Here is a 19,792-nt window from a genome sequence, read left to right as displayed (position 1 = left end):
CCTATGGAAGCTCTGGGGACGAGGTGGCAATGCTGGGAGGCTAGGGTAAGGAGGCCTGGGCATGGGCACCTGGCTCTCCTAACCTCACCCGTGGACCCTCTTAGGGGTGGTGGGAAGAGCAGCAGAACAACAAACCTGGCCATGCGGTCCTCTGGTAGCCCAAGGGAAGGCCTGCAGGGTGGGAAGTGGGTTGCCGAGGCTGAATAGGGTGCAGACCCGAAAGACAAAGACTGGCTGGCCATTTGCAAGTACAGTTTGCCCTCCGTATCCACAGGCTCTTCACCCTCGGATTCAGCCAAGGGCGAATGATAGCATTCGGGAGAAAGGTTGCATGGTTTGGGGCAGGTACTAGGTACTTGGGCCTACTTGGCTGTGTGTGTGCTGAGCCTGCACAGACTGTTTTCTCATCGCTATTCCCGGAACAACATGGGATAACTTCTATTGCTCAGCGTTTACATTGTATGAGGTGTTGCAAGTACAGGAGTGCCCCCCTATTCTCGGGGATACGTTCCAAGATCCCGGTAGATGCTCAAAACCAGGGATAGTCCCCAACCCTATATACACTGTTTTTCCTATACATACACACCGCTGACACGCTTGAATTCCTTCTCCATCTTAGCTCTGCATTTATCACACGCTGTGGCTCTAACTTTTGCAGTTTGAGGTGTGACAACTAAAATAGAGCAGATTTCCTTGTCCTTCACAATTTCAAGGGTAGTAGATTCGTTCTTACTGTGGATATTAGCAACCTCAGCCTGTGATTTTTTTTCTTCCTAAGTGGAGAGCTTTCCCCTTCTCCCTTGAAGCACTTTCCGGCCTCTCGGGCATATCCAGTCGCCAGCATCACTGCTCTTGCGCCTCGGGGCCGTGATTAGGTAAAGCAGGTGACTTACCCAGGAGCGCTGTGACGCCGCGGCCGTGGACCTGAGACTTGGTCACCGAGAGGCTTACTAAGTGACTCACAGGCCGGGAGCGTGTACCATGCGGGGACGCTGGGCAGAGGGACGGTTCACGTCCCCGGGTGGGACGCAGCAGGATGGTGAGATTTCATCGCGCTACTCAGAGTGGCGCACAATTAAAAACTTATGAATTGTTTATTTCTGGAATTTTCCATTGAATATTGTCACAGCACGGCTGACCGCAGATAACTGAAACCCCGGAATGTGTCACAATTGGGGTTTGATTTAAAGTATATGGGGGGCTGGGCGTAGGTTCTGGGCAAAGGCTACCATTGGAGGGGAGAAGGTCTCAGACAGCCCGCAGGGGCCCAGGAGGTCCTCAGTGGGGAGGCCTGCGCCTCGGCCAGGCTTTTCTGAGTGTTTCCCCAAGACGGCCCATCTCCCCGAGTGCGCAGCCTCACCTGGAGGGGCTCAGCCAATCATACTCACCGAACCCTCACAACAACCCCGTACCCCCGCTCCTCCCATTTTTGGCTTGGGGAAACTGAGGCACAGAAAGTGACAGACTCTCCCAGGTGTGTCCCGTGCGCTACACTCCCCGGCTCACAATTACTCTTCAGGGTGAAGGAAAGCCCTCCTGCCCATGGCCCAGGAGGCTCTGCCCAGCAGAGCTCGGTCTGCTCCCCCTGCCCCCCTTGCTATGAGCTTCTGGAAAAGGCACAGCTTCCTCCTGCCGGGGGCCTGTGCAGGGCTGTGCCCATCCGCCCACAGCCCCAGCACCCCCTACCCCTCCTGTGCCCTCTGATCTCCCCTGACCTCCCCTGCCCAGGGCCTGACACAAAACAGCCCCTGGGTGAGTGGGTCTCCTCCCCTGCTCCTCTGGGCAGCACAGGCCTTCGTCCCACTTGGGGGCCAGTGCCCAAGGCATTGGGTGCCCGCCTTCCTGTTCCGCCCTGGCTCAGGGAAAGGCCCCCCTTCCTGGCAGAGCTGCCATCCTGAGGACAGGAGGACCCTCCATTGTCTTGTAGAGTTTAAGGTGGATTCCTTTTCACAGGGAAATTCAGAGCAGAGACCCCCTGGGGGTGGCTGGAGACGGTGAGGAAGGCGCCTCTGTGGGGGTGGAAATGGTCCGAGCTGGGGCCGGGAGGTTGTGTCCATAAAGGAAGAGCCAAGTTCAGGAGCAGCAGCTGCTGGACCCCCACGAAGGGGGTGGCCGCCTGAGAGAGCCGAAGCGGGGAAGGGCCTTGAGACCACCCCACGCCCCGCGCCCCCTTCCTGGTGGCAGATCGGCTCTTGGCCTGGGAAGGCACCCAGCATCCGGGCTTCTCCAGGTGCCCCCTGAGCAGCCACCAGGAGGCACTGCCCCTCCTGCCATCCCCGCCTCCACCCCACTCAGCAGGCGGCGCCTCACGCCTGCCCTCACACGCCTGCCCTCGCACCTCGCCCACTGCTCTCTGCATCTCCTTCAACCCTGGGACAGGGAAAGGGCAGGGGAGGAAGCCCCTTACTTTTTGTGACCCTATTTTCGGACCCCCAAAGTCGGGCCACCGAGCCTTTATCATTTTCTGATGTGCAGCTTAATGGACTCACGTGAAAAGTTTTACAAAGGTAGACAGATGTAATGCATTGAACAAATGGATCCTTTTGAAAAAAAATCAGTTCCCCCGGTAAGAGACCGGCCTTCTCACCTGTCACATATTGAAGCCCTTGTCGGCAGCGTGGGCCTAGCCCAGGGCTTTTTCCCTCCACTGCGTTTGTTTCCCTAACATCCCCAAGTGTTGGGGTGTTCACTGAGCCGGTCAGGTTTCAGTTTCAGTAATGACTGTACCTTTCTCTAGGTTCCACAGTTATTGGGGAAAGAGAGCATCGAGAAGACATTAGTAACAGGAGGTGAGGCTCGGTCCACACATTTCAGTTCACCTTTCAGAGGCTCGTGCTCTGGCTGACAGCCATGCAGCGTGTTGGCCTCATCTGACGTGCAGGCAACTTCTCCTTGTTTCTGACTGAGGTAGCCGGGGGTGGTGGCCCTGCTGTCTCACCCAGGATGGTGGTTTCAACAAGGGACAGAGTAGGGTCCTTTTAAGAGGATTAAATTCCAGATGCCTGGCCAGGCTCTCAAAGGTGGAGAGGATGGAGGAGGAGAGGGAAGGAGGGCAGCCAGTGGGTCTCCAGGGAGTGGAGCTTGGCACTCAGGTGGGGATAGAGGAAGACATTTTGGGGGATTCATCTTGTTTGAGACTCTCTGCACTTCCTGGATTTGTGTGTCTCTTTCCTTCACCAAGTCACGGAAGTTTTCAGTCATTATTTCTTCCAATAGCTTCTCAACCCCTTGCTCTCTCTCCTCCTCTGATGCAGATGCTGTTATGCTTCACATGGTCCCCAAGTTCCCCAAAACTACCTTCTTTTTTTCTTTTCTTCGTTCTTCTTGTTGCTGCTCTGATTGGGTGTTTTTTGCTGCCTTGTCTTCCAAGTCACCGATTGGGTCCTAAAACACTTTAGAGGGAAGGAAGCCAGAGAAAGAGCACCTTGTGAGAGTTGGGGAGGAGGACGAGGCGCCCTGAAGAGCAGCAGGAGAGGGAGGTGGTGGCCACAGGCAGGAAACCCTATCAGGTCAGTGCTTGGACCTAGAAAAGGAGAGAGAGCTGCAAAGAGGCCCAGCCACATACAGGCCCAGAGGGGCCCACATGACCTAACAATCAGGATGTCTTACCTGCTGACATGGTGTCCAGGAAGCGAGACCGCCTTGGGTTGAGGACACTGTGGGAGAGGAGGAAGTGTAGACAACGAGTGTAGACGCCTCTTGAAGGAAGCCACCAGCCATCTCTCCCCCTGAGTGCTCGGAAGCCAGCAGGCAGACCTGAGGCCATTGCTACAGCTTAGGCCGGTTGCATAATAATGCAGCACCCTGAGGACCCGACGCAGGGAAGGTCCCCACAGGATGCAAAATGCAGACCCAGGCCCGGTGTGTGGGCAGCCTGGGACCCCGCCCAGCATCCTGGCACATCCTTGAGAGCCGGGAAAGCACTCAGTCAGCGGAAATGCTCCCAGTAAATCAAGAAACACTGTCACGAAAGAATAAAGGAACCGATTTGAAGCTTGGCAAGCCCTCACTTTCCAGAAGTTGTTTAAAATGAGCAAGATGAAACGTCAGGAGCAGAGAAGGTCATCCACAGAGAGAACTAGGTACACAGATTGGTTTATTAGCAAAGTTTCCAGGGTTGTGAGTTGGAGTGCTGACTTGGGGGTTTCTTTTTCCTACCTACTTGTCACTTCCTTTTCTGAAAACCACCTTTTTTGGGGGGGAGGGGGGACAGGTCTGCTTGACACTCTTGAGAACATAACTTCAAAAACCAGAAGCTCTTTCTGGATTTGTTTGTCTATTGATGGTCTCTTTCTGGTTACAAGCTGAGGCCAACTCCTAAAAGCCAAACTCCAAGGCGATGATGACGAAAAACCCAGCCATTCATAGCTCCATTTATAATAAATACAAAAAGCACTTGAAAGTAAATCAGATTAGAATGTTTTAAATTATGGTTCGACTTAACTATGTTGTTAATTTAATATACCACCCCGGCCGACATGGCTCAATTGCGCATCAACCTATGAACCAGGAGGTCACAGTTTGATTCCTGGTTAGGGCACATGCCTGGGTTGTGGGCTCAATCCCCAGTGTGGGGCATGCAGGAGGCAGCCAATCAATGATTCTCTCTCATCATTGATGTTTCTCTCTCTCTCTCTCTCTCTCTCTCTCTCTCTCTCCCCCCCCCCGCCCCCTTACTCCTGCCTCTCTGAAATCAATAAAAAAATATGCAAAAAAATTAACATACCACAGGTGATCGTTTTATTAACAAGTAAGTTTCCCTCAATACTCCTACATGTAGGATTTCTTAGGGAAACTTCACTGTTTCACTCGTGGCTTCAAAACGTCCACCTTGACATTCGAGTTCCTTGTCTACAAAGGAGAGAAAGAAGGAGACAGCATGGCAGGGAGTTGTGTCTGATGTTTCCTCCTCTCTTTCTCCTCTCTGGCTGTCAAAGTCCATTCTCCCTGAGGTGGACCAACCCCACTGAGATGCCCAGGGACACCTCTGCCGCCATAAAAGTCTTGGTGGGTCACCCGGGATCTGGCTGAGGGTCGCCCCGGTCAAGGGGTCAAGGCCATTGATAAATAGGGGTTGAATGAAGTTCAGGCGGAAGCTCTGTGGCGATTCTTTTAGAAAAGCACGCAGATCATGTGTATTAGCTCTGCCACAGAAGTCAAGGGCTGGAGATGCTCAGGGCCCCTCCTAGCAGCTCTGCCCTGGGTCTCCTCACCGTGGTGTGGAGGAAAGAGAGCAGACCAGGGGTCAGGACCCCCAGGAGGGGGTCCCAGCTCGAAGGTGGGCGAAGTGATCTTGAGAAAAGCTCTTTATCTCCTCTCTGCTTAATTTCCCTATTTTACATGATGGATTGGATGAGATAGCACTTTAAGGGCCCCCTGGCTAGAAAATTCTGCTATTTCTTTTTAGGTACAGGATAGGACGGGTTTGATAGATGACAGTCCCTTTGCCTCCCAGCCCCTGATTTTCTCCTCAGGGAGGATGGTGGGGTTGGGGGCTCACCTCTGTGAGACCTCGTTGGTCAGTACCAGGCCCCTACCCCCACCCCCACCCCCACCCCCAGGACCGTGGCTCCTATTCGGAGAGCATCTTTGCTTTGGAGTTGGGGAGCTTCTCCCTAGAGCAGGCAGTAGGCCAGTGAGGGTACAGGGTGACTGCACAGAAGTAGCACCATGTTTTGAGCACCTTCTGTGTGTCACACATCACATCACATCACGCTGGGCATCGGCCTTATTGGTTACCCTCACAGCAGCCTTCGGAGGCTGTTTCTTCCACCCTAGAGGTGACACCTGGGGACTGCAGAGTGGCTAGGTGACCTGCAGTCTTAGGAAAGGTTACCTGTCTCTCTCTCCACCTTCCTCTCTAAACAAAGGTGCCTTGTCTAAGGTGGCACTTTTCCAAAGAAATGAAATACAAAGGCACTGAGTCTTAGTGAGCGAGGTCCCTGGGTCTGAGCTCCTCTGAGGTCGCAGCTGGTGTGACTTCCCCTCCACAGGGGTATTTGTGGGGCTGACGGAAGGTTGGCGATCTGGCCAGATGCCTCTCAGGGAGCGCCAAGCCCTCGTTTTCTGGGATTCTAGGATTTCAGCCCGCTACATAATTTCAGAAAAGAATTACCCTCTGCTTTATTAAACTTGTCTGCACTTAGGCAAAGTGGGCTGTTTATCCTCTGTAGGGCTTTTCTGTAAAGGAGGGGGGAAGAGTGAGCATGTGCAGAAATCCATCACCTTGCTTTCCTGTTTCCAGGCAACCGTGCAGGATTACAACAAGTCACATGATACCCCTGCTGCCAGGGAGAAGGGGAAAATGGAAAAACTGTGCTATCTTGAGAAAGGGGCTGGGTATAAGCAGAGGACTCTGAATTCTCCTCCAGAAATATTATCAACAAGTTGTCAAAAACCCGGAGGCTCCAGAGGGCTCCTGGCTTCCCAGCACTTGGCTCAGCCTCCTGCCGGATGGGCCACATACCACCAGATATGACATGGGGGGGGGGGGGCGGCGGTGAGATGGAGGGGGAGTCACTGACCCAAGATTACCAAGCACCTGTTCTGGAAACCAGGCTCTCAGGGGTGTCATTAGTGAGAAGGTCTAATCCGAACTAGGCCTTGCTCCTGAATCCCCAGCCCCAGGATAATGAGGGGGCAGAGCCGTGGTGATTGGGGCTGGCTGAGGGGCAGTGAAGGGTCAGTGGGGACAGCTGGGAGGGGAGGAAAACCACCCATGGAGACCAAGTTCCCACTTCCTTTTGTAAAGCCTCCTCTTTCTGATCATGATTTATTTTGATTTTGGATGTTTTGATTTTTTGATCTCTCCTCCCCCGTGTGTGTTATGTACACACACACACACATGCTGCTGCTGTTTATATTATAGACGCTTCTATGGCCATTCATCCCCTTCAGTCTATACTTTTTTCCCCTGTAATAACATCCTCTGTGGCCCGAAGACTCCCTTGCAACCACAGGGACAGCTCCTTCAGGCTCTCCTGGGGCCGCTGAAGGGGGCGGGCGTGCCCTTGCCATAGGTCCCGCATACCAGCTTCCCGGAAGGCCAGGCTATTAGATCCAGCGACCTGAAGTAGGCTGGCTTCCAGTTTCCTCACACCCAGCAGTGCCCCCAGGCAAAGATGAGTCATCGGGCCCAGCACTCTGACTGGTCTTCCCAGTGTGCCCTGAGGTGGTTGTATTCTGTAGCCTGGACTGCTGGGTGTTTGCCAGCCTGGCTGCCTGGGGAGGTGAGCCCAGAGGGGCAGACCCTGGACACACTTAGAGGCAGGTGCTGGAGAGAGAGGGATGCCACCACCTTGGCACCCAGGGGCTGAACAAGAACCCTAGTCCCTTGTCACAGCCCGATGGGTGGGGGTGAGGTAGGGGTGTTTGGGGTTGGGGGGCACAGCAGCTTGCCCCTTTCCAGCAGAGCATGCATGGTGTATCGTCTCTTGTCCTATCCTTCCTGCATGTTTCAAAGTCCTGAAGGCCTCATGACAGGCCAGAGGCACCTCTGCAGTGAAAAGCGTTTGTCATCCTTTAAGTTGAACAAGAAAGTAAATAAAGAAAAAGTGAGTGGAGTTGGAGAGCCAAAGCCTCCCACAGCTCCGGTGGTGCTGGGCTCGTCCTTGCATTTCTCGAACAGATTGGGTTACACCTTTGTTTTTGAAGAGCAGGAAAAGTTAATGATTAGCTTGTCATATGAGGGGTCATTCTGTTACAATAGACGAGCGAATGAATAATGTTCTAGGTTTGTGACATATTTTCTCATTACATTCAGTGAGAAGAGAAGGCTTGCCTCATAAACACGGGGGGAATGTGGGCAGGAATTCAAAGGTGACAGTGGGGTGAGGCGTTTTTAATGCATCACAACTGCGGGTGGAAGGGAAAAAGACATTCCATGTCTGTTTAATATGTAACATATGGGTTCATGGGGGATGCTCGCTCGCAAGAAAGTGTTGGGTATGCAGTTGTCACAGAAGGATGGTGATGTGTGCGCCAGGCGGGCTGAGGTGGCCAGGCTGGGGAGCTGGGGTTAAATGTTCGGGAATTGAGGCATGCTTCCCAACAAGGTGTCCGACCTCATCTCCAGCTTCCAGGCCTGTGCTGGCTGATTCACACCCCCATCCACACAGCCACGAACACACGCACCGTGGTTCTAACACACACACACACACACACACACGCGCGCGCGCACGAGCACAGCATGCACATGCCTTCTAAGTGCAGGCCCGCGTTCGCCCTGTGACACTTGGCCGGTCGTTCGCAGGTCTAGAATTTCCTTTACAAGACACTCCAAGCCCACATTCCCAGGAAAACTTGAATAGAAGTGCAAAAGTGTTTGATGATAGAAAAAAAAAGCCAAAACCTGCCTGCTTGCAGTTCTTGTGTTGGCCAGAATGCTACAATAAACTGTTGCTTTCCACAGCTGGGAGGGCGAGGGCAAGCAAGACGGGGTGGGGGGTGGGGGGGGGGAGGAGGAAGCCAGGGCTGAGGCCAGAAAACTTGAAAGGCAAAATCAAAACTCAGGCTGAGAGCGCCCCTGGGGCGGCGGGGCCTGGCAGGGGGCGGAGGAGGGCGGGGAACGGGTTACTGCGGGCGCGGAGCAGGCGGCAGGGGCGGGCTCGGCCCGGCCCGGCCCAGCCCGGGCGGGCGCCGGGCGCTGCCCCTTTAAGGCGGGCGGCGCGGGCCGGCCGAGCGCCGCTGTGATTGGCGCGGCGGGATCACTGGCTCCCCAAGCCGGGCCCGGGGGAGTCGGCTGGAGCCCGCTGCGCTTTGATAAGGTCCTGGCAACTCGGTAACAGCCTGAACGCTTGGAAATAAAAATAGCCCCGCAGAGCCATGGATTTCGCGGCTGCCCGGCGTCCGAGGCGCTCGTCTCGCCGGCCCAAAGCCCTGCTGTAAAAGGTAGGGGTGGAGGCGCGGCCCCAGCAAAGCTGCTTCAAAGAAAGCCCTCCCGGGACAGGGGGCGAGGTCGCGCCGAGCCTCCTTGCGCGCGTCGGGGACGGGAGGGGGTCCGGCCGGCCGGAGACCGGGCCGGGAGGGGCGGTGCGGGCCGGCCGGCCCCCAGGAGGGGTGGCGGGGGCGCGGAGGGCGGCCCGGGGCGCGGAGGCGCGTACCTCCCTTTCAGGACCGTGCGCTCGGCTCGCGCCTTTGAAGTGCACTGTTAAATCCACAGCGCAGTTTTTGTTGGAAGCGCCCGGAGGACATTTGGTGCGCGGAGTGACTGCTGGAAACAGGACCTGTGTTGAAAGCCGGGCCGGGCGGGGGCCGGAGAAGCCGGGGGTGGCCGCGGCGGGGGCGGAGGCCCGCTCGGATCTTTTGCATAAAAGGGGCGGCGGGGTCCGCCGCTTCCCCTCCCTTGCCGGTGGATCTCGCTCTAATCCCGGATTGTTTCCCCGCACCCCCCCTCCCCTGCCGCGTGACTCCCCATGTTCCCCGACGCCAGGACCGGCCCGGGGGGGCCCGGGGCTGCTGCGAGCCGATCCGGGGGCCGGGGCCGGGGCCCTGCCCGGGGCGCCTGCGAGGTCTCGCCGCGGAGCGCGCGCGGGGATCTATGGTGAGTGCGGAGGCTGGGGCTGCGGGCGGCCCGCGCGCTTTGATGTGCCGGGCGGCCCTTTGAAGTTGGCAGGCCGGCTATTTCGGGGCGCGCTCCGGGCGGGCGCGGAGGAGAGCTTCGGGCTCGGCGCCCAGCGCTCCTGGAGGCTTGGCCCGCCTGCCCCGAGCGCCCTGCGGGCGAGCCCCCTTCCCAGAGGGGTGGTGGGGGCCTCAGGGGAGAGACTTCTGCAAGTGGCGGCTGCGGCGGGGCGGAGAGGGCGCAGATGCCCCCCGGGGAGCGCATCGTGGTGGTGGTTATGGGATGTGAGTGGGGTTGTGCGTGTGCAGGGCTTTGGAAGGTGAGATGAAAGGGTGGCGGCGCCCCCCCAGTTGCCCTCCCCTCCGCCCCCTCCCCTCGCCACCCCCCCTCCCCGTGCCCCTCCTCTCCTCCCGCCTCTCCCCCCTCCCCTCCCAGCCACTGGTCCGCGCTTTGGGGCCCCGAGCGCTGGCCGAGACTCAGTCTGCGAGCTGGAGCGGCCCGAGCCTGGGCTCCCGCGTCCCCCGCGCCTCTCCTCCCGCCTGGGCCCTGCGCCCCTGGCCGCCCCGGCCCCTTTGCGGACAGACACGGACTCCGCGCGTCGCCATTTCTGGAACAGGCTCTGCTTTCCGTGCTTTTTCTAAAGCGAGCAGCGGCGCCGGGGTCCGACCCGCGCCGGGATCGGGGTTTGGCGAGCGCCTCCCGGGGCTTCGGCCCCGCGCTCCACGGCTCTGGACGCGTTCTGTTGGATTTGGGCCGGGGGACGGGCCGGGGTGTCGGCGGAGATGAGAGCCCGGCATCGGGCCGCCTTCGTCTTCCAGGTAACGGGGGCCGCTCCACCTCCCCTCCGCCGGGGTCACGCAGCGCTCCCGGCAGCCCGGCCCGGCGGCCTGAGGCCCCAGGCGGGGACCGCGCGCACCACCCTGGGCCGGGAGGACGGGCCCGCGTCGAGGGTCGCGCTCCACGCCCCCGCCCTTCCCGGCCCTCCTTAGTTTGATCCTTCCTGTGCTGGGGAAAGCGGCTTGTTTATTGGTGAGATAAGGCTTTTCTTTGGGAAAAAAAGAGACAGGCTTGATCGAGGTCAGTAGAGTTTGGGATTCTTGGCGTGGACTGTGGTAGCGTGAGACGGTTTCTGGTCCGGTTTTGTAGGGTTCGCGGCTCCGGGAGGTGGCTTGGGAGGCGGGGAAGCCAGGGTGGTGGGTCCCCAGGCTTCTCTTCTGTCTCGCAAAGTTTGAAGATCAAAGTCTCGTCGGAGTGAGTTGATTTCTGGTTTGGGGGCGCGGGGGAGACAGAGGTGTAGACCGAGCCTTATTCTAGGCGGGAGGCGGGGGCGCAGGGACTTTACAGCTGGGGAGGGAGGCGGTTTCCAGCTAGGAGTCCGGGAGCCCGTGCCGCCCCTTGCTGGGCGGGATTCTTTCCCGGTCGAAGAGCTGAATTTTTAAGGAGAGGGAAGGGGGGGCGCAGAGGGAAGGGGTGGGTGGGGGGAATGGGAACCAGATGCCGGGGAAGGGCACGTTTGGAGCTCGAGTTATCTGTGCGGAGAGCCGAGTGGGGAAATTTACCGAAATTGGTTTCACCTGCACACAGCCCTGCGGCTCGGCTCCGAGTGCGTGTGTTTGGAGTTGATGCTGGGAGCGGGAGGAGGGAGTGGAGCGGGGAGGCGCGGGCCGGCTGCCTGCGTGCTGGGGCCAGTGGGTTTTTGGGAAGGTTACGTCTCACACCTCGCATGGCCCTTCTTCGCCCCCACCACCCACCCTCCCTGCTCCCATTTTACCTTTCCCCGCCCCTTCCCCGTCAACCCCCCTCAAACTCCCTCCACCCCCCCCCCCCCCCCGCCCCCAAGTGTGCCGGGAGCTCAGATTTCGCCTTTGAAAAAGCGTCTGATACCTTAGATGAGCACCTCGCTGATAGCTGGGTTGCTTGATTTGAATTTGAGGAGTTGAAAAGCCTGTTTACTTTCTTGCTTTGATGTTGGGTAGATCTGGTTTTGATTAGATCAATACCCTTTTCTCTCCCTACCCTCCCCCCTTCCTTTTCTTCCCAGAAAGGAGGCTCAGATGAGCCCCTGCTGACTCGAGAGAGAAAGAGAGACCACGCTGATCGCTGAGAGGAGCTGGAGGAAGAAAACAATTCCCAAACTCAGTGAGAAGAGCTGGCTCACCATGAGTAGTGCTGTGTTGGTTACTCGCCTGCCAGACCCCAGCAGCAGCTTCAGGGAGGATGCTCCCCGGCCCCCGGTTCCGGGGGAAGAAGGGGAGACCCCACGCTGCCAGCCCGCGGTGGGGAAGGGCCAGGCCACCAAACCCATGCCGGTCTCCTCCAACACCCGGCGGAACGAGGATGGGTTGGGGGAACCGGAGGGACGGGCATCTCCGGATTCCCCTCTGACCAGGTGGACCAAGTCCTTACACTCCTTGTTGGGCGATCAAGACGGTGCTTATCTCTTCCGGACTTTCCTGGAGAGGGAGAAATGCGTGGATACTTTAGACTTCTGGTTTGCCTGCAATGGATTCAGGCAGATGAACCTGAAGGATACCAAAACTTTACGCGTAGCCAAAGCGATCTACAAAAGGTACATCGAGAACAACAGCATTGTCTCCAAGCAGCTGAAACCCGCCACCAAGACTTACATAAGAGATGGCATCAAGAAGCAACAGATTGATTCCATCATGTTTGACCAGGCGCAGACCGAGATCCAGTCGGTGATGGAGGAAAATGCCTACCAGATGTTTTTGACTTCTGATATATACCTCGAATATGTGAGGAGTGGGGGAGAAAACACAGCTTATATGAGCAACGGGGGACTGGGGAGCCTAAAGGTCGTGTGTGGCTATCTCCCCACCTTGAACGAAGAAGAGGAGTGGACTTGTGCTGACTTCAAGTGCAAACTTTCACCCACTGTGGTTGGCTTGTCCAGCAAAACTCTGAGGGCGACCGCTAGCGTGAGGTCCTCGGAAACGGTCGAAAATGGATACAGGTAAGACTGGCAGGGGTGGAGGGGTGGGTGGCGGATGGCATGGATTTTGCAGATGTTTTGAGTTATGTGGGGTGGATGGTTGGATGGATGTGCTGCAGAGGCTGACAAAGGTCCGTTGAGAGCCAGGATCCCTGGCCATGAATGCTTTGATCTTGCTTTTTGTTGTTGGGGGCGGGGGAGAGGGGGCCCCCACACACCTAAGTGCCTGCAGGCTGCCAGTGCTAATTCAAACACTGGTGAGCATATTCATTAATGCGGGTTACTCAGTTTCCTGGGCCAATCTTAGAAACAGGGGTGGGGGTGGGAAGAGGGGAGGGAGGGGGAGAGAGAGAGAGAGAGAGAGAGAGAGAGAGAGAGAGAAACAGCAGCTTAACAACAGCTTTTGATGCCGCTGAGTCACCAAATACAGTAAGCACCAGTTTTGGAAGGGGTCATTCACCACCAATCAGTGGAGAGTGGAATTAATGTGGCTAGGGAGCCAGCTGGGTTGTGGTGGAGACACAGGAAATAATGTGTGTACCCATTGGATGTGGGGTAAGTGGGATCTTTTGAACTTTTATGTGAAGATAAGAGCCAACAATTAGGTCTGTTTGTAGAATTAGGTCTCTGCCCGGCAAGAAACTCTTCTCACGAGGGAAGGCCCTGTGGCTGCCCCAGACGAAGGACCCTTAACGTCGGAGTCTGCTGGTGCGTGAATGTGGGTTTTCCGTGCGTGCACCTGGAGGCAGACCGCCGCTGATTACGTTGTTGCTCAGTGTTGATGGAGCAGAGGTCTGGGCCAGCAAAGACTGGGGCCCTGGAGAACTTTCCCTTTTTGAGGCTTCAAAGAGAAACAGTCCTTTACAGAATGGCCAAGTCTTAAGATTCTTGACCGTCCAAGGCAACTTCAGACCTCCTGTGAGCATGAGTTTTTCTGCTTCTCTCCCTCCCTCCCCTTCCGAATATTCAAAAAGAGAACGAGCTTCTTAATTCTAGGTTGTTGCTTATGGCATGCAAGGGAAGGGGGGTGGGTACTTGATTGCTGGCTGAAAGGCTTGCCTTGCTATCCATGGTGTATTGCTTCAGGTGTTAAAGACTGTGCAGATTGCCCTGTCTCTTAAGGGGAGGGCCTCCAGTCACCACCAGCAGCAACAGCAGAAGGGGCAGAGCAGCTAGGTCTGAACCTAGGAACGGAGATGATTTAGGGGACCGCACGCCAAGACAGTTGACTTCTCAGGAAGGGGATGGGCTTGTTCTCCAACCACCAGGGGGCGCTCTTATATCCTTGGGAGCCATTCATAGACATCTGGTCTACACCTAAGTGGAACCGATGGGCTTTTGCAAAGAAGCAGAGGATCACCTGAAGTTGTTTCCGCATCAATAAGCTTATGGTTTCGGGTGGCTTTGAAGGAAGATACTGGTCCTGGCCTCTGGGCTGGGCAGTCCCTGGGCACCTGCTGCGACTGCCCCATTTAATTAAGTGAACATGGAGTAAACCTCCTCTGGTCTCATTGCTCTCCAGTTTGGCAGTGGCCGCTGAGCTCCCTAAGGCCTGTGGTAAGGCGGCTGCTTCCCCTGGGGCCTCTGACAGGGGGGCCTCTGTGTCAGGGCCCCGAGTGTCACCTTTGTAAATAGCACTGTGTGTGGTTTTGGATGTCATCAGTAAGAAGGCACTGGGAGGCAGGACCCTGCCGTGACCCCTCCCCTCCGTGGGGGGGCAGTAGACCCAGCGTTGGGGTGCCCCTCCTCCTTCCACGGGCCTCAACCAGGATTGCACCAGGATTAAACTTTTGGGAGGTTACTCTTGTGAAACTTTTTGATCCTTTGTGCTTCCATGTTTTCCATGGCTGTGAACCATGGGCATCAATCACCACTACTCAGGTGGCACCTTTTCATTGGCCTCTTGACTTTCCATACTACGCTTGTGTGTACTTTTCCCCACTGTTGGGTTGAAATGAAATATTGTACCGGGACTTCGCGAAGCCCAGATATCTTAGGTGGGCGTTGTCAAAGAGAATTTAAGCCATATCCAAATTTCGTTTTAACATGCAAGACATTCAAGTGTACAGCGGTGTGTTTGGAGGTGTCCCAGATTATTGAAAGGACTGGGTCCTGGCTCTGTCTACCACTCACTACCTGGGTTTAAGCCTTTCTGAACCCCATGCGCCATCCATAAAATGAGTGGGCACCATCCTTTCTGTTTATGTCATAGGTTGCTAGTAGGATGTTTTGAACAGATGTCTGTATAAAGTGTTGTAATTAGTGTAATTTAATAATGATAACTACTGGGTATGTGCAAAGGGCAATCAGGTTAAGATACCACTTTCAAAGAGTGACTCCTGGGTTCTAGCCCATAGTCACTGTAACGCGTCAGAGCAGTGGTTCTCAACCTTCCTAAGGCCGCGACCCTTTAAAACAGTTCCTCATGTTGTGGTGACCCCCGTTTCATTGTGACAAATTGAAAATAATTAAAGCATAGTGATTAATCACAAAACAATATGTAATTATATATGTGTTTTCCGATGGTCTTAGGCGACCCCTGTGAAAGGGTCGTTTGACCCCCCAAGGGGTCGCGACCCACAGGTTGAGAACCGCTGCGTTAGCGTGTTCCCCCAAGCGTGCCTCAGCTTTCTCTACTTGTTGAACTGGAGTCTGTCTTTGCAGCTGGTTCTTGGGGTGTAGGGATCCTAGCTAATTCTGTAAGTCTCCCTCCTAATTCACTCACTCATCGACAGGGTACCTGACCTATGGGACGGGCTTTTATTAAGTGAGTGAAATGAATGAAACAGAAGTAAATGAGTCCGGCGGAGGCTCTCCCTTCATCAGCTGGTGAAGCCCAGTCTGGCAGCTGGATGCCCAGAGCACTGGCTGGTCTTCCAGGCCCCGTGTTTACCCTGGGCCCTCAGAGGAGCCTCATTTTTAATGACTTGTTTGTGTCCTTACTGATTTGGTGTCAGGTTTAATATAAATAGTTGGAACGGAAGAGCAGGAATTACCCTCAGAGGGAAGGACTCTGGTTTGCCAGTGGTTGAGTGGGAGGCCTGGGCTTTTGATGGTCTCTATAAATAACCTAGAGCAAGAGTGACCTGTTGGTAGAAGCACGTGTAAAAAGGCCGGCACATAAACACACACAGAGTGGCGAGGTGTGTGTGAAGGGGGCTGTGGGATTAGGAGCTGGGCCCAGCATTTATTTTCGGAAGGAGAAGACAGTGTGGGGCGCACAGAGCCCTCCCTGCGTCCTTCCCTCTCTGCACTGGCCCTTGTGTGTCCCTGCCCAAGGCGGGTCTCATCTGTCTCTCATTGGACCCTCTGCTCTGGCCTCACTTAAAATAAGCCGGGCCCAGCAGATGGCCCTCTGCTGGCTCCAAGTGCCTCCTGTTTCTCTGAAAGAACTCGCTGATGAGGCCCGTTTTTGTGCGAAGCCATTGGAATCAAGCTTGGCTTCAATTATCAAAGAAAATGATGCCATAGGAAAGATATGCTGGAAGCAGTAGGCCACAATTAGGGTGGAAGCCCTGGGGAGGGCAGTTTGCTAAGACACCCCACAGTAAAAGTTTGCTGGTGTTCTCAGGGCCCAAGTGCCCCACGCTCCCGAGTGCCCGGCCCCCACCGAATGCCCCCTGATGTGGCCTTAGACCAGCCGTGGGCAAACTACGGCCCGCGGGCCGGATCCGGCCCGTTTAAAATGAATAAAACTAAAAAAAAAAAAGACCGTACCCTTTTATGTAATGATGTTTACTTTGAATTTATATTAGTTCACACAAACACTCCATCCATGCTTTTATTCCGGCCCTCCGGTCCAGTTTAAGAACCCATTGTGGCCCTCGAGTCAAAAAGTTTGCCCACCCCTGCCTTAGACTATGCTTGCCGAAGACAGTGTTGCCTTTTGGACCGTGACTGTGGGAGTAAATTGTCACAGGGCTTCTGGAAGCCCTAAACACACAGCCTGAGAAGCAAGTCATTTTTTTTAAAGTCGCATTGTTTTGAGAGGGGGCCCAGAAGGAGGCCCCGCAGGTCAGTTCTGCTGTGTTCTCTGTAGAGCATTTGCCCTGGTGCTTGGGGAGGGGTATGGGCCTGCAGCAGCTCATCCAGACAAGAGATGAGAATAGATGGAGCAGCACATACTTCCCCAGGGAGGAAGACCCCCGCGTCCTCCGCCACCTGACAGCCGAAAGCCCTGTGCACATGGGCGTTGCAAACTTGGTCCGCCCAGTGCAAAATGTGTACCATGGGCCTCCACTCACCCTAGGAATTTAAAGTCCTGCCAGCAACTGGGAGCACAACAGTCCTGAAGAAATAATCAAAGCATCTGGGTACAATTACTGTGGCATGGCCGAGTTTCTTTCCTGTGTGTGTGTGTGTGTGTGTGAAGTAATCACAAGAAAACAGCTTTAATTCATTTTTTTTTTTCATTATCTGGTGATTTTTGACCAAGTTTGGGGTTCTTAAAAATTGAGTTTGTCTCCCTCACAACCCTGCCTCCTTCCTCTCTGCCTGATCTTGTTATGATTGTAGGAAAGTTCAAACACTTCATTGCAGTCAACTGAGCTAAGAGCAGTGTATTCTGTGTGTAATGGCTGGTCACACAGGAGCCCTCTATTTTGGAAGCAAAGGGAGACGCGTTTATTTTGGGATCCATGTGTTCAAGGAGGGCAAAGCTGGGAGCACACGTGGGATCTGAGTGAGGTGCCTTTTTTGTTTGGGGCGGGAGGAGGAGGGATGCCTGTTGAGTCATTTTCTCCCTGTGGAAGTTGAATTATAACCCTTACATTTGGGACGTTGTTGATATGTTAACACCACAAAGATAGCAACACTGAAGTGGTAGAAAGGGTGTTTGGATGCTATTTAAGGCTGTTTTGATCTTGTACTTTGCCTTTGGACTAAAAAGAAAAAACAAAACTTGTCAGCAGCCCATCGGAGGGACCCAGATATTTTAAGGAGGTTCAACAAGGTTTTGTGCTTCTGCCCCATGTCACAAGCGTACGCTCAGCTTTGGGGAGACACACGTGAGGAAGTCGGATGGGTCCTGGCCCTCATGGAGCTTCCAGTCTAGGTGCTCAGAGCGTGCATTCGGTGTGAAAACACGCCAGTGCTGTGTAAGTAACTATAAGTCGTGATAAATACCACCGAGGGAAAAACAGCCACGGAGCTCTCTGTTTGTGTTGGCTCTTGGTTTTGTGGAGAATTAAACCGATCCCCCCAGTTACAGTGCCCTTCTCGGGCCTTGCAGAGGGTGTGAGAACTTCACGCAGCTGGCGGTGTTTGTACTGTGCTTGTCTGAGGCGGATGCCCCACGCCCACGGGGGCTGTGGCTTGCCTGTGGTCGCCCAGCTGGGTGGGCGCTAAGCTCGCACCAGCTCTCAGCCTCTTGATTTCTGTTCCCCATCAAGGGCTTCCCACGCTTACTTACTTCTGTGCTCCCGAGGACAGGGAGGGATCCTGGAGAAGTTATCTTGTCCATCTCGCTTTGAGCAGTAGCCCCATCCAAGCACCCCAGGTAGTGGGGCACTCTGGGCTACTTTAAAGACTTGGGCAATTCCATAACCTGCCCCCATCCACTTCGCGGGTCCACGTGGACCCTTAGAAAGTAAAGTGCTCTCCTCTTTCTGACTTACGAAGCCTGTAAGCCCATTTCCTCTCGTTTTGCCTTTGATGCCAAACAGGACCATTCTCTTCTTTTTTAGTTCCCTTGTCGACTAGGAGACTGTTTTCACTGAATCACACCTCATTCCTTCTCTTCTCCAGAAATACCGATTGCTTTTTTTTTTTTTTTCTGCCACTACTCCTCTCTCTAGCCCTGGTGCCTGGGAATCCCAGAGTAAGAACATGCGGACCAGCGCTAAGGCATGGAAGATCTTACCATCCTCATTTAATCGTCATAAAGAATCCTGGGGGGGGAGTAAGATTTCTCGCCCTTCACAGATGTGGGAACAGGGCCAGAGCGTGCAAGTGACTGTTCAAGGTCACTGGGCCCAAGGTATTGGATAGGTTCCATTGCAGTGTTCCCCCTTTGCACTTTCCAGCTGATTCTGCATCTGCATAACATCTCTAAGATCTGGCTTTATGTTCCCATCTAGTTCAGTAGAATGAATCAAGGTGCCTGCCAGCCGAGCTTCTCAGGGAGTCCAGCTGTGGGTTCCACATGGCCCAGTCTCCAGCCTGGTGGCCTCCCAGAAGGCTGTGGGGTCCCACCTGGGTTTCCATTGTTTCTTGGATGTTTGTGAGGATGAAAGATGATTGGGCAGCAGATGCTCGATAAACATCAATGACAAGAACAAAGACCCCACCCATACTAAGTACTCAACCAATGGTAGCTCTTGGTTTTTATCCACATTTCTAAACTGAGGGGGTTGGCTTAGATAATGTCTAAGGTTCATTCTGACTCCAAAATGTTATGATTCCGAATGTGACTTACCTTGTTAGTGCTGTCACTCCTGCTACAGGAGTGCAAGCCCCTTAAAGGCAGGGGCCGTCCTCCTCCTCCTCCTCTATCCCATTCGGTCTGTCCGGCACCTGCCCCATTTCAGCTCTTGTACCAAATTGTGGCAGCAACTCCCTGACCCCCACCCCCACCCCTCCTTCCAGTCCAACCTGGTGCACCCTCTCAGTCACCCATGCTGCTGGGAAAACCTCAAGCCCTCTCCTCTCCCTGCTCCTTCCTGACTCAACTAGCTCCACCCACTTCCTCTCCAGTCTGGGCAGGAATGAATATATATATATATATATATTGATTTCAGAGAGCGGAAGGGAGAGGGAGAGAGGGAGAGAGAGAGAGAGAGAAACATCAATGATGAGAGAGAATCATCGATTGGCTGCCTCCTGCACGCCCCCTCCTGGGGATCAAGCCCAAAACCTGGGCATGTGCCCTGACTGAGAATCAAACCATGACCTCCTGGTTCAGAGGTCGATGTTCAACCACTGAGCCACGCCAGCTGGGCTGGGGAGGACTTTCTAACTACTTTTTGCTTCCCCCATCCTGGGTGGCATCTCCTCGAATTCCTGTTCACCCACCAGGGTTCACCTTGTTTCCATCACCCTCCAGCTAGAAACATCCCGGTAGCTCTACCAGGATGACCTCTACCAGGTCACTCATACGGCCTCTTATTCTGGAGTTTTTTAAATGTTGAGGCTAGTCTTTGTATCAGGAAGCAAAAGAGAGGTTGAGAGAGCACCAAACAAACCAATCCCATGCCCACTGGTACCAGCTCTGTGGTCCAGGCCAGGCTGCTGTACTTGTGGGACCGCCATGGGCACAGGGCTCAGCGCCTCCCCCAGGTGGC

General features: G+C 54.9%; 1 protein-coding gene across 9 annotated transcripts in view; it reads left to right on the top strand.

Annotated features, from left to right (window-relative positions):
* The first annotated feature begins 8,687 nt into the window (after positions 1-8,687).
* AXIN2 (axin 2) overlaps positions 8,688-19,792 on the top strand; it is a 31,364-nt gene continuing 20,259 nt past the window's right edge. Inside the window, exons 1-2 of one of the 9 annotated variants that reach the window (XM_036340062.1) lie at positions 8,688-8,889; positions 11,601-12,533. In XM_036340062.1, the coding sequence (XP_036195955.1) occupies positions 11,719-12,533 (815 nt within the window). In that variant the 5' untranslated portion in view covers positions 8,688-8,889; positions 11,601-11,718. Of the gene's footprint in view, positions 8,890-9,204; positions 9,542-9,577; positions 9,879-9,998; positions 10,378-10,425; positions 10,811-11,600; positions 12,534-19,792 lie in introns of those variants that run through there. The other 8 variants (XM_036340061.1, XM_036340055.1, XM_036340063.1 and 5 more) reach the window with 8 other exon arrangements.

This window comes from Myotis myotis, unplaced genomic scaffold (genome assembly GCF_014108235.1).
Source record: "Myotis myotis isolate mMyoMyo1 unplaced genomic scaffold, mMyoMyo1.p scaffold_m19_p_17, whole genome shotgun sequence".
NCBI classification, from domain to species: domain Eukaryota; kingdom Metazoa; phylum Chordata; class Mammalia; order Chiroptera; family Vespertilionidae; genus Myotis; species Myotis myotis.
The sequence above is the reverse complement of the archived record's forward strand: the minus strand, read 5'-3'. Positions and strand labels throughout refer to the sequence as shown.